We start from the raw sequence: 15,054 nt of genomic DNA, 5'->3' as shown, positions 1-15,054 counted from the left end.
TATAATGAGTATCATTACCTCAGCTTTTTGTTTGACTTTAGCAGCATGGATTTTTACTTCTTCCTTAAAATTCTTTGTTTTTTAAATATAGTGCTTTTAGAGAAACATCTGTTTTTAACTGTGGTAGTAAAAAATTCATTGCTAACTTGTTAATCATACTTATTTAACTTTTATATCACAAGTGATATTCCTTATTTGCAGGTTTTTAAATAGTCATTGCTGGTACAGTGATCATAAGTGAGAAGGAATTTTCCTGTCCTCATGGTTTTAACAATTGTTAATAAAATTTTAGTTTAAATGTAATATAAATGTTGAATTTACACCATGCACTTAGTGTTTTGCTTATAATTTTTAAATTACGGAATCTTTTTTATTAGAAAGTTAGTGAATGTGATCCATCTTGTTTGGACCTGTTCATTTTTACTTTTCTGCATTATTTTCCCTTTGCTTTTTTAGTTTAATTTACTATATTGTATGTATGTTTGTATGCTACCTTATATCCTTTTTGAAACAAGGTGGTATGCAAATAAAGTAAATGTTTCTGAAACCTGTTGAATTTATACCCAAAGGGCATAATTTATTGTTGCAGTAGTGATAAAGTAAGGAATGATTTATTATGTAATTTTTCGGAGATGGGGTCATGGAGTTTTTAAAATCTCAGCAGGGCCCCTTCCCCCCGCCCTCCTCACCCCCACTGGACCTCATACATACATTTCTGCTTCTTGAGGAGAACACCTTTTATTGTTTACCATTTAATAAAAAATGAAAGCCTAGATACAAATTAAATCCTAAAACCAGAGTACCTTTGGTTGTCGTCGTTGGCATTTTTTGTTTTGTTTTGTTTAGAAAGACCCCTTAGAGAATATAATGTAGTGGAAAGAGTACTGTACCAAGAGGAGGAGGAGTCCTAGGTTCTAGGGTTTCCTTTAGCAGTGTGTCATCTTAGGTTACTTTACCTTGTTAGTTTTAATTAGCTTGTATGTGGATTGGAGATACGTGTTTCTAGCCTAGGCAGGGATTTGGACCAAACTGTACGTTTTTGGTTTCTTTCAGCTCTAAGATCTATGATTTTGTGGCCGGTCCATGGGTTGTGACAAGTGGAAGGTTAACTTGAGGGAGAAAGTTAATAGCCTTAAAGAGGTTCTTCCTGGGAGATAAAACTCTTCTTGTAACCTCTGCAGTCTGACTGAAACCTTCCCTCATGAGTGTTGGCACTGTGACATGGCTGTAATCCGAGCTGCTGTGGAGCTTTCCTTTCCACCTCTGGGGGCCCTGTGCCTCAGAAATGTTTTTCAAAATCAAGGTAATGAGAAGGAGGTTTTAATAAGATGTTTTGCTTTGTTCAAAAAATGCATCTGTTCTCCTTATTAAGGTGAACTTTACTTACCGGATTGATTATATTTTTAAAAGCACCATTTGAAATTGAGAGAGTTACTAGTCCACATGTGTGCCTTACTATGTAGACTAGAGGGTATATATGACCAAGAGAGTTGACATAAATGAAATTGTTTTTCTTTTGATAAAATCAGTAACAAAATTAGAATTGTGTGCCTGTATAGGAATTTTTTTAATAGCTTAACTTGATTCTATATATTAGGCATATATATATTAGGTATATGCCATAAAAAGAGCATGAAATTGTTATGTAGATATCAAGCCATTTTAGCATAGTTTCAAAGTAAATATTGCTGAAAATATTTTGACCTTCAGATTCAGTGAAATTTATATTTAAGAGTCATATTCTTTATTTTAGGAATCACTTCTTTTATCGTTGTGCATTTAATTCAGTATGCCATCCCCTATTTGAAATTAATCTTTTTAAATTTTTATGTTCATCAGCTCCATGGTACCAGAATGTTTCAGTAGCCACGCTGATTTGTAATTCATAATAAGTGAATACCTAACTACACTAAAGTGTGGTCTGCAGACCATACCTGGGAATTTATTAGAAATGCAGAATCCAAGGCCCCACCTCAGACCTAGTGAATTTAAAATTGCATTTTAACAAGATCCTGAGGTGCTTATGCACATTAAAGTTTGAGAAGCACTGATTTAGTACAACTTACTAACTAGGCAACCCACTTGAAAGTGTCATTTTATATAGCACTTAAACTGTGAGAATTGTCATAGTTGGACCTCAGAACTGTGCTATCTATTCGTTTAAATGGAATGTTAAATGTGTGTTGATTTCATGGCCAATTGGTGATTGAAATCTTAAATTTTTAGTGCTATGTTTACTTGTAGGGGTATATATTTTCCTTTTTCCTGTAGGTTTATACAAACTACATGTAAAATGTACCCTAGTTCTCTGCATAGTGAGACATCTAAGATGCAAGTGAAAATTCCTCTGAGTTTTGCTGTTTGTGCAAATGAGAAATGTTTGCTAAGTAATATGAATTAGTACACCAAGTTCAGTGAAAAGGAGTATAAGTAACCCATATGTAGATTATGGAACAAATTTTGACATGGTGGTTTCAATAGTGAATTATACTACAGGAAGTTTAGTTATTACCAAGTACTTAGAAAAATCTGCCCTGGGACTAACATTGTTTTAAAGCTTTTTAGGTATAATAGAAATTCTAAGGCTCTGTAGGTATAATAAAAGCTATGAAAGCCAGAAACCTGTCAGAGAAGGAAAACTCAAATATGTTCCACTAATAGAGAGCAATAGACAGTGGTAAGACTGCAACCCTGTCAAAGGCAGAAAACTTGTGACACCCAGAAAAACCAAGGCAGTCCCATTGAATTCCAGCTCTTACAGGTTCACTGTATAATAGAACATTATCTGGTTCTAGAGGCAGTTATATGTGGTTGGCTAGTCAGTCTACTGCTTGACCATCAGGATTTCTTTTATAACTCTACATTTGGCAAATGGGAATGTGTAGTGTCTAATAAATATCAGTTGCACTATCCCACTACATTATTATGTTCTGTTTTCTACTGTAAAATTGCATAATTTGGGATTACTTAAATGCTTATTTTCCTACTGTATCAGTTCTGTGAGTTTAAAATTGTATAGATACTTCCAGTAAGTAATTGTTAATACCAATTATAATTTATATCTGTGATTTTTTTTTCTTATTAGGTTGAACCATATTGCCGTTTTTGTACTCAAAAGCAGTTGCATATCAGCGATTTCATATTGTTCAACCTAATATTAAAGGACATTTGAGGGACTCCCTGTCCCCTATTTTTGTCAGTAGTCACTAGGAATCATCTTTTTGTACTCACTCTTACTTTCTGTTTGGTTTATTTTCTAATAAAAGAAAGTATGCCTTTTAGGAAAACTATGCCATTACATAGAAATTACTGAGTATAACAAACGTGAAGCCAATAAAATTAATGGTGAATAACTTTGTAAGTACAGTATGCTTTGTAAAATTATCACACAGTATAAAACATTAAAATAAGACAACATTAAACTTATTCTCTGTGGTTACAGTTTTGTTTTAGAAATCTTCTATTTTTCACAATATTATTTTTTAATACAAGCTTAAATTGTTTTAGAAAAAAAGTTAAACATACTGAACTAATTGGAAAAACTCAGCATAATTTTACAAGAACCAAAATGTAGTTACTAATATTTTTGTTGTTATTGCTGACACGTCACTGTTTAAAACTTTACTAGTAAACTAAGCTAAATTGGTTATTAATAACTAAGAACCAGTTATTTTGGCCATCTGTTAACATTACTAGGTTAAATAAAGTGAGCCATACAATTATGAAAGGAAGTAAATGCTGTCTATGGAGATGGTTTTATTGCACACTATTAAACTCACATTAAGAACGAGTACTTAATTTCATTTACGTCTTTGAGTATCTTACAGGTAGTTGAAGTCCTTTATTAGCAATCCCAGCAGCAATAACTAAGATTTGTTGAATTGTGTAGTTAGTAAACCAAAGCAAAGATATAATGGCAGTCCTCCCGGGGTGCACTTACCTACTAGGAGACTGCCCGATGAAGCATTTCTTAAAGGTGATTCAGTAACCTGTGAAACCTAGGGTGAGTTTCCAGATCTTTGTCATTCTGGGCTGAAAGCTAATGATGTTAAGAAAGTACCTGGTTTAGAAAGCAAACCGAGAGGTGGGGATGTGGGATGAAACCACCACTGTGGACATTTCCGTTTCTTTAATAGTAAGCCTGGAGTTCATATGTCATAACAAACAAATATCTATTTTAATATAAACCAGAGCTTTCCTTGCTTTTTGCTATTACAAAGAAAAATTATTATTTGTGAATTCAATGTGTGTTAAAACAACTTCTGTTTACCACATTTTGGGTGTTTTATATTATGTGTTATCAAGCTGTGTTTTTGTGTTTTATTTTAGCTTATTTGCACTAATCTTGATGAACTCAGGGAATTAATCACAAAAATCGAGAATGAACTCAAAGATCTGGAAAACAGTAGAAAAAAATCGGTAGGTGTTGATCCGAAAGTTCTATCTGTTATTGTCAGCATTAAAATTTATTCCTGCTTTTTCTAAAGCCATTTTAAAATTTTGTTCTCCTGAATTACATGAAAATTTGCAATGAAAAATAGAAACTTTGTTTCTTTTATTTCTCCTGTGTGTTTAGTTTTCATTTTTAGTAGACAAAAATGATCCAGGGGCAAAGAAATTGATTAATTTTGTTTGCCTGGTTTGTATCAGGTATAGTTTTAGATATTGCCCAATGTACTGGTTGGTTGTTTTCTAACTGGTAGTTTTGGGTAATGCTTACCTTGCAAATATTCTTAAGTAATGATTATATGCTTTTAATGGAAGTTCGTTGCTTAGTAACTTAAAAACTTAATTAGATGTGACATAATAACAGATGTAAATTGTTTAATCTTGCCCCAGATATTTTTGAACCATACTTAGCAATATGACTTTTTTAAGAACCTTTATCAGCTGAAAAGTTTTTTTTAACTTTTACTATATATTCTAAATTCATAATTAATCTTCACTTTTATTTTCCAGTTTTTTTTAATTGTTCTTGAGACTAGAATATAAGGGCATATTTATTCACTCAACACTTGGTAAAACACTCAGTTATGTTAGGTATTTAATAACTAACACCCGTTTAACTGGCATTTATAGCTTGGTTATGTTACAGATTTGATACACAATTACACACCCATAAATAAATGGGGAAGGCTTTGAGCATTGAAGAAAATCGATAATCGTCATAAAACCCCTGTTTGTTTTATGCCTGAAGGTGTCATGAAGCCACTTTTAGGTCTTTGCTCAGAGTCTACTAATCTAGAATTGTGTATAAATAAGGTTAGTGATTCAGCAGGCGTGATATCAGCAGATTGATAGTAGCCATTTTGTATGCTGTTGGGGAAGACATATTGGTAGCACTCTGAAGGGAGGAGACTGAAGTACTGTAGAAGCACAACCTTCTGAGGTGTTTAATACTGGAGGTAAAACAGCATTAGGCATTTCAGAAGTATCTCATGTGATACCCCTGAGAGTATCACTATAGTTGAAGAGATAGAATAGTGTTCATAATGAGGACCATCATTATTGAGAAAATTATGTTTAGTTTATAATCTGAGAATGCAGAAAACTGTATAGTAAATTTTATAAATGTTTGCATTAAAAACTCTAAAGCCTTTGTTGTCATATACATACTTCAGCTATATGGGAAACCGCTTGATGTGAAACACACTAAGTGTTGTATTAAAATTTACCTCTGTGATATATTCTTCAAACAACATTTATATTAGAATATTTTCTCCTCAGCCAAAAGTTTAAGTGTATTTGATGTTATATACTAATAAAGGACTGATCCTGTTCTTTAATAGGAAAGAATAGTCTTTCCATCAGGGTGCAATTTATATTTTATTGCAGAAGCTGTTTTTAGTCCTTATTTCATGACTTTAAACAGAATTCTGTTAAATAAATTTGTAATTGCTTTTTATGCTGCAATTAAAAATAGTTCATGCATCTTAATTTGTTCCATATTTTAAATTAGGATTTTGTTTGCTTTTAATGCATAATTTTAAGCATAACTGATTTAAGTACTTACTTGTGGTGTGTGTTCTTACAGAAAAAGACTTGTGGAAGCATCCTGGGGTTTTCTGTAAAGCCATCCACTTCACTTCCATTGGTGATATTAGGTTTAAACATTTGGCTTCACTTCCCCCTTAAATTCTGTTTCTTTCCTGAATTTCTCATAAAATGAGTTAATTGGTCATTAGAATAAATAAGGAAATGGGGATGGCCCTCGAGTCACGGGAATAGAACAGGAAGAAGTAGAAGAGAAGTAGAAGAAGCCATGAACTACAAATACTTGACCCTGTAACCCATGTTTAATCAGAAAATCTACTCTTGAAGAAAATAGAAGTTTTCGGAGCTGTACTTAGTGGGCATAATCTTACTGAAATTACCAACATATAGGCTATTTTCCTTTCATTTAAACTGCCTAAAAGGTTGTTCTCATAAACAAATTATCGCAACCAATGAAATGGGCACATAGCATAAAGGAAATAATTTGTTATCTCAGGATCATTCCTTATTTTTGACAAAAGCTAATATTGAATGTCATAGATATTGGTTGTAGGAATTAACCTTACTGAATATTTATGTTTCTTTTTAATATCAGTGTATATGTCTGCCATCATTTGGGAATAAGATGTTCCACTTAACTGAATTTTCTAGATAACTGAGACTTAAACCTTCAATATTAAAACCCTTATTTTAATCATTTGATGGAAAACTTCCCTGCCTCTATACTAAAAACAATTTAACCCTTTCTTGATGATTCAAGGGTCTTCAGGACCCTAAAAATCTATTAGTATCTAAGTCAATAGATTTATTTAAACTTTCATCAAAAGGCCTTTATTTTATTTTAAAGATTTTTTATTTGTTCTTTGCTTTCGTTCTGTTTCTTCTTTGTCCAGCAGTTTGTCAGCTGTCATTTCCTGTGTGTGTCCATGTACTTGCCCTACTGGTATGTTGTGAATTAAGAAAGCAAGTAGTCATACTTATTAAAATTGGACCATACTTATTAGGACGTCAGGGACTTTCTTAATAATGAAATGCATGAACTTGGTAATAGGATTTTGACTGATTCCGTGCTTTATGGGCTTCCTTCTCTATTACCAGACAAATGAAATATTAATCTTCATAAGAGGATATCATTGTCAAATCTGAAATTGTATTTAGAATAAAAACTATTGCTAATCATAAAAAGACCAGACTTAACTGGAGTGGTAGAGAGTAGAGGAACCCCCGAGACTGTCACCCAGGTATACCCTTTAAACTTGGCACTGAAACCACTCCCAGAGGTAAACTTTCAGTTAAATAACAGACTGGCTCAAAAAATAAACAATATCACCCGTGAGTACTGTGTCCTTTTAAAAAATCATCTTTATGAGACCAAATGGTCAACATTTATCCTAAAGCAAAGATGAGAAGGTTAAGGGAGGACAAGGAAACTAGACTAATGGAAATAGAACAACCAGAACGGACATAATCGAAATGTTAATACATTGTGAAACACGTAACCAGTGTCACTGAACAATAGGTATAGAAATTGTTAAATGAGAACCTAATTTGTTGTGTAAACTTTCACCAAAAACACAATAAAATATTATTTTAAAAAAAAAACTGTTACTCATCACCAGCTTTTTTATCTATAATAATGTCTCCAATAACAAAGAGAATATAGCCCATGTAAACATTTGATTGTGATAAGTGTCGTTACTAAAGACAGAAATTATATAGATATAGGTGAGCAGTTAACATGAATGCCTATAAACACCTAATTGCTTCAGGGGACCCCTTCTCTGCAGGGCCTTTCCAGATAATTTTTCCTGCTAAAACAGTAAGGAAGAATTATCCCATTTCCTCACGGGTGTCAACATACCATTTAGAAAAGCTTTTCTTTTTTAAACTTCCTTCTTAACCTCTTACTAGTAAGCTATTTGTTGTATTGGAAGATTTACAGTCTTTGAAAAGTCTAGAGGTTTTGCAATACAGCTCACTCTGTTTATGATTTACAATGTGAGGAGAGAAAATAATTTTCTCAAGTTTATTCTAGCTCACTTGATTCCATTACTTCATTTAGAGGCTTACTCAAAAAAGGCTCCAAATCCTTTAGATTGTGCAGAGCTATACCAAAGTGCCTGAGATTCACTGAAAGTGAGACCTCTGCTTGAGATAAATAGAAGTACGTAGTCTGACAAAGTCCCTTAATTTTGTCTTTCTTGTCATTATTTAGACCTTAAGAGTCTTCAGTGATCTAAAGGACTAATCACAGAGTTTGTTTTTATTTTTTGTGGATTTTATTCGAGGTAGAATTTTTATTTTGCTTTATTATTTGGAAAATAATACTTTTTAGTCTAGAAATTTGTTATTGGTTTTCTAGAAAGACAGAGCTGAAATATTGATAAATTTGCCTGGTCCTATTATGTTTGAAAGTTTTTTGATATTATTGCTTTTTAAATAATCAAAATCGGAAGATTTTGCCAGGCACATATAGAAGTGGATATATTTCTGAGTTTTTTTATGTAAACTCATTTTCCTCTTGTCTGCTTAATTTTCTTATGCTTTATATTCAGATTTTCAAGAGGGTTTCAGTTTTCTTCAGTAAGGAAAGATCTCTGTAGAAATTGGGTATAACGAAAAGTGAAAAATGGATAAAAAGGAAAAGATGTTATTCATAAGAAAAGAAACCTTATCTGTGTTATATCATGATAATTGGTAGTCTGTCAATATAGATAAACTAAAATTTTTAAAAGAAAGACTATATATCTTTTCTAATACATCTTTTAGCAGTTAAGCACCTCAGTACTGAGCAGGATTTAAGCAGACTTCAATTATATTTCTGAAGAATTTCATAATTAGTATGTAGGAAAAGCTATAAAACTGCCCGTGCCCTTTCATCTAGTAATCCTGTTTGGGAATTAACTTTTATTCCCCCTGACTCCCCATCAAAAATAATTTACAGAAAGGTATATTTGTCAGACTACATCTAATTGTGGAAATTTGGAAACAGTGCATACATATGTCGAACAGTAAGGAGATGACTGAGCAAACAGTATTAATGCAGTGGTATGTTGTTGTTGTTGAGTACCATTTGACTCAGTTTTGACCTGTAGTGACCCCATGTGACAGTAGAACTGCCCCATAGAGTTTTTAGGCTATTATCTTTACAGGAACAGATCGCCAGGTCTTTCTCCCATGGAGCCGCTGGATAGGTCCAGACCACCAACTTTTTGTTTAGCAGCCTAGTTGTGCCACCAGGGCTCCTTGTGGTATATCATACAAGTGGTAAAGAGAAGTATTTGTAGACCATGACCACTAGATGGAAGTATTTGTAGAATGTTAAGTTTTGAAAATATAGTCATGTGCCACATAACGTCTGTTCGGGCAACATCTGACCGCATATACGTCTGTGGTCCCGTAAGGTTATAATTAAGTTCAGAATTCCTGATCAGAGAATGGGACCTATATTGGGAGAACTGGATCAAACACAACACAAAAGGAAACTTACCTGGTCCTTTTGGAAAGCCAGAGGGTTTGGTTGTATATAACCTCTGCTGACTGCACTGGCCTCCCCTGGGCCCTGGGTGTCTCCATGCCCTTAAGTTTCATGGGCCCTGCCCTCCAGGCCACCCTGGGCATTGGGACAGTGGCCTCCAGGGGCCTGATTTGGCACAGTGTTCACACAACATCCAAATCACATAACATCCTACTTCACAGAACATGTCGTGGACATTAAGCGATGCATGACTGTATACTAAATAATATGTGCATAATGATTACAGTATGTGAAAAGTCATGTTAAAAAGAATTGGAAAATAATTTTAAGTAATGAATGAAATTTATCTATTTGTTCTTAAAGTAATTTAAATTCATTGTTAAAAAAAACTCACTGCCATTGAGTCAATTCTGACTCATAGCAACCCTATAGGACAGAGTAGAATTACCCTATAGGGTTTTCAAGGCTATAAATCTTTATGGAAGCACACTGTCACATCTTTCTCCCATTGAGCAGCTGATAGGTTCGAACCTCCAACCTTCTGGTTAGTACTTAACAACTGCGCTACCAGAGCTCCCCAAAACCAAACCAAACCTGTTGCCGTTGAGTCAGTTCGGACTCGTAGCAACCCTATGGGACAGAGTAGAACTGCCCCATAGGGTTTCCAAGGAGTGGCTAGGGGATTTGAACTGCCGACCTTTTGATTGGCAGCTGAGCTCTTAACCACTGCGCCACCAGGGCTCCAGTGATGCAATAATAATAATAACAATACTTAATGTTACTTGCCTAACCAAAGGCTATACATCAGTTAGACCAAATGTTAGAGAAGTCAGAAGCTTAGATCAGAGGTGGTGACACTCCACTTTTTGGTCAGAGTTCTGAATAAACCAGCAGTTATCAATCTCTGACAGTTTTGCCCTACAGGGGACATTTGACAATGTCTGGAGATATTTTTGGTTGTCACAGGCAGATGATAATGGCATTTAGTGGATAGAGGCCTGAGATGCTGCTAAACAGCCTACATTGTAAGGATCCTGCCATGTAAAGGACAACCCACTACAACAATAGTCCCAAATGTCAGTAGTGCTGAGGTCAAAAATCCCTGGTATAACCATATATTTGCTAAGGGGCCAATTCTTTCTGTCTGCTGCTGTCAGCTTACTACAGGAAGAGAGCAAATTCTTGGTTTAAAAGTTAGAATTCAGTTAATTCATATACCAGATCCCACAATTGAGAGTATTTTATTGCATTGTTACTTCTCATTCAGTGTTGGAACTTGTGAATGTCAGTGTTAACTTTTACCCTTTATGATTCCATCAGATAATTAAGAAAGATTCTTGACCTTAGCTTCAGATCTGTCTCAGCTTATCTTCAGTCCATTTTATGCCCTCTTACATAGGTTTACCATTTACCTTTTAATCCTTAATATAGGATATGCAGAAGTTACAAATAACATGGTTGTATATGTATTTTCTTTATTCATGTTTAGAAATATGATACATTCTTAAAAAGTCAAGATACAGTAATGAATATACATAGGTTAATGGAAAAACAGCCAAATCATGTTACAAAATTTCATTTATTACATGGATGTATGTGGACTCAAAAAACTGCATATAATAAAAGCCTGATAGATGGCAAAGAAATTGTGTTAATCTTATTTTCTTACCTGTGACAGAAATTTTACTCTATTTGAATGAAGGATTAACAGCATTTTTTCCCTCTGTGCTCCATTCTGTATCCCATTTTACCATTGTGAGTCATTGAGTCAGAATTCTTTTATAGCCAGCTGTTTTAGAGTATAAACTCTTATTTTACATTCAGAATCCTCAGTAAGCCCTGGTTAAGTTTACTTAATATCTTTGATTATAGACATGATTATGTTGTTGTTGTTAGGTGCCATCGAGTCAGTTCTGACTCAAAGCAACACTGTGTACAACAGAATGAAACACTGTATGGTCCTGCACCATCCTTGTAATCATTGTTACACTTGAGCCCATTGTTGCAGCCTCACTGTCAGTCCATCTTGTTGAGGGACTTCCTCTTTTTCGTTGGCCCTTTACTAAAGCATTATGTCCTTCTCCGGGGAATGATCCCTCCTAATAACATGTCCAAAGTATGTGAGACGTGGTCTTGCCATCCTTGCCCCCAAGGAGCATTCTGGTTGTACTTCTTCCAAGACAGACTTGTTGGTTTTTTGGCAGTCCATGTTATATTCAGTATTCTCCACCAACACCACAACTCAAAGGCATTAATTCTTTGCTCTTCCTTATTCATCATCCAGCTTTTGAATGCATATGAGGCGATTGAAAACACCATGGATTGGATCAGGCGCACCTTAGTCTTCAAGGTGACATCTTTGCTTTTGAACACTTCAAAGAGGTCTTTCGCAGCAGATTTGCCCAGTGTAATGTGTCTTTTGATGTCTTGATTGCTGCTTCCATGGGTGTTGACTGTGGATCCAAGTAAAATGAAATCCTTGACAACTTCAGACTATTCTCCGTTTATCATGATGTTGCTTATTGGTCCAGTTGTGAGGATTTTTGTTTTCTTTATGTTGAGGTGTAATCCATACTGAAGGGTGTAGTCTTTAATCCTCACCGGTAAGTGCTTCAGGTCCTCTTCACTTTCAGCAAGCAAGGTTGTGTCATCTGCATACCTCAGGTGGTTAATGAGTCTTCCTCCAATCCTGATGCCCTGTTCTTCCTCATATAGTCCAGCTTCTCAGATTATTTGCTCAGCATATAGGTTGAAGAAGTATGGTGAAAGGATACAACCCTGATGCACACCTTTCCTGACTTTAAACTACACAGCATCCCCTTGCTTTCTTCCAGTGACCGCCGCTTGATCTGTGTACAGGTTCCTCATGAGCACAATTAAGTGTTCTGGAATTCCCATTCTTCGCAGTGTTATCCATAATTTGTTACGATCCACACAATCAAATTTCTTTGCATAGTTAATAAAACACAGGTAAACATCTTTCTTGTATTCTGTGCTTTCAGCCAGGATCCATCTGACATCAGTTATGATATCTCTAGTCCACGTCCTCTTCTGAATCCAGCTTGAATTTCTCGCAGTTCCCTGTCGACATGCAGCTGCAGCAGCTTTTGAACAATCTTCAGTAAAATTTTGTTTGCATAGGATATTAATGATATTGTTCCATAATTTCCACATTTAGTTGGATCACCTTTCTTTGGAATAGTCATAAATATGGATCTCTTCCAGTCGGTTGGCCAGGTAACTATCTTTCCGAACTTCTTGGCATGGACGAATTTTAATGAGTCTTCCTGCAAAATTCTATCATGTGATCTCTGGTATTGTTTCTATCACCAAGGCCATATTTTCCAACTACCAATCCATCTTCTTTGTGAGCACTTCCATTGCTGCATCCATTAGTTGAAACATCTCAATTGTTAATCCATCAATTCTTGGAGCCTTGTTTTTTGCCAGTGCCTTCAGTGCAGCTTGGACTTCTTCCTTCAGTACCGTCACTTCCTGATCATATACTACCTCCTGAAATGGTTGAACGTCGACCAATTCTTTTTGGTGTAGTGACTCTGTGTATTCCTTCCATCTTCTTTTAATGCTTCCTACTGCATTGTTTAATATTTTCCCCGTAGAATCCTTCAGTATTCCAACTCGAGGCTTGAATTTTTTCTTCAGTTCTTTCAGCTTGAGAAACGCAGAGTGTGTTCTTCACTTTAAGTTTCCAACCTCCAGGTCTTTGCACATGTCATTATAATACTTTGTCTTCTTGGGCTGCCCTTTCAACTCGTCCATTCAGCTCTTTTACTTCAGCGTTTTTTGCTTTCACTTCAGCTACTCAACGTTCAGGAGCAAGTTTCAGAGTCTTCTGATAGCCATTTTGGTGTTTTCTTTCTTTCCTGTCTTTTTAATGACCTCTTGCTTTCTTCATGTATGATGTCCTTGGTGTCATTCCACAACTCGTCTGCTCATTAGTGTTCAGTGTGTCAAATCTGTTCTTGAGATGATCTCTAAATTCAGGTGGGATATGCTCAAGGTTGTACTTTGACTCTTGTGCACTTGTTCTAATTTTCTTTAGTTTCAACTTGAACTTGCGTATGAGCAATTGATGGTCTTTTCCACAGTCTGCCCCTGGCCTTGTTCTGACTGATGATATTGAGCTTTTCCATCGTGTCTTTCCACAGATGTAGTCAGTTTGATTCCTATGTATTCCATCTAGCGAGGTCTACGTGTGTAATTGCCGTTTATGTTGGTGAAAAAAGGTATTAGCAATGAAGAAGACGTTGTTCTTACAAAATTCTATCATGTGATCTCCAGTGTCGTTTCTGTCAACAAGGCCATATTTTCCAACTGCCGATCTGTCTTCTTTGTCTCCAACTTTTGCATTAGTAATTAACAATGCGTCCTGATTGCATATTCGATCAATTTCAGACTGCAGAAGTTGGTAAAAGCTTCAATTTCTTCATCTTTGGCCTTAGTGGTTTGTGAGTAAATTTGAATAATGGTCGTATTAACTGGTCTTCCTTGTAGGTGTATGGATATTGTCCTATCGCTGACAGCATTATACTTCAGAATAGAATTTGAAGTGTTCTTTTTGATGATGAATGCAATTCCGTTCCTCTTCAGTTTGTCATTCCCAGCATAGTAAACCGTATGATTGTCCAATTCAAAATGGCCGACACCAGTCCATTTCAGCTCACTAATGCCTAGGATATCAATGTTCATGTGTTCCATTTCATTTTTGACGATTTCCAGTTTTCCTAGATTCATACGTCATACATTCCATGTTTCGATTATTATTGTTTTTTATTGTACTTTAGATGAAAGTTTGTGGGACAAACTAGTTTCTCATTCAACAGTTAGTACACATATTGTTCTATGACATTGGTTAACAACCCTCTCCCTTCTCAACCTTGAGTTCTGTATTACCTGTTTTCCTGTCCCCTCCTGCCTTCTGTTTCTTGTTCCTGGGCTGTTGGGTCCCCTTAGTCTCGTTTTGTTTTATGGGCCTGCCTAATCTTTAGCTGAAGGGTACACCTTGGGAGTGACTTCATTTACTGAGCTAAAAGGGTGTCTGGGGGCCATACTCTCGGGGTTTCTCCAATCTCTGTCAGGCCAGTAACTGATCTTTTTTTTTTTTTTTAATTGTAATTAAATGAAGTTTACATTTCAAGTTAGTCTCCCGTACAGGTTTTTTTTTTTTACATACACTGTTATGAGACCATAATTGCTTACCCCATTCTGCAACAGCACATTCCTCCTTTCTGCCCCTGATTCCCCATGACCATTCAGCCAGCTTCGAATTCTGTCTGCCTTCCCATCTCCCCTCCGGATAGAAGCTGCCCTTTTGGTCTCTTGTATCTACTTGACTAAGAGGCACAATCTTCACTAGTATCACTTTATGTCCCACAGTCTGGTCCAATCACTGTCTGAAGAGTTGGCCTTGGAAATTCTTTTAGTTTGGGCTGATAGAGAATCCAGAGGCCATGCTTTCCGGGGTTCTGCCAGTCTAAATCAGACCATTAAGTCTGGTCTTCTTACTAGAATTTGAGTTCTGCACCCCATCTTTCTACTGTTCCATCAGGGACCCTCTGTTG

The 15,054-nt window shown here is 35.6% G+C and overlaps 1 protein-coding gene across 4 annotated transcripts in view; it reads left to right on the top strand.

Annotated features, from left to right (window-relative positions):
* BRD10 (bromodomain containing 10) overlaps positions 1–15,054 on the top strand; it is a 108,282-nt gene that overhangs the window by 58,044 nt on the left and 35,184 nt on the right. For 3 of the 4 annotated variants that reach the window (XM_004373484.3, XM_023728601.1, XM_023728603.1), the window contains exon 5: positions 4,330–4,419. The exons of the other annotated variant lie outside the window; for it this stretch is intronic. In XM_004373484.3, coding sequence (XP_004373541.1) covers positions 4,330–4,419 — 90 coding nt within the window. The remainder of the gene's footprint in view (positions 1–4,329; positions 4,420–15,054) is intronic. 4 annotated transcript variants of the gene reach the window in all.

Source organism: Trichechus manatus, unplaced genomic scaffold (assembly GCF_000243295.1).
Source record: "Trichechus manatus latirostris isolate Lorelei unplaced genomic scaffold, TriManLat1.0 scaffold00025, whole genome shotgun sequence".
Lineage (NCBI taxonomy): Eukaryota > Metazoa > Chordata > Mammalia > Sirenia > Trichechidae > Trichechus > Trichechus manatus.
Note: the sequence above shows the minus strand (reverse complement) of the source record. Positions and strands in the feature narration are given on the sequence as shown.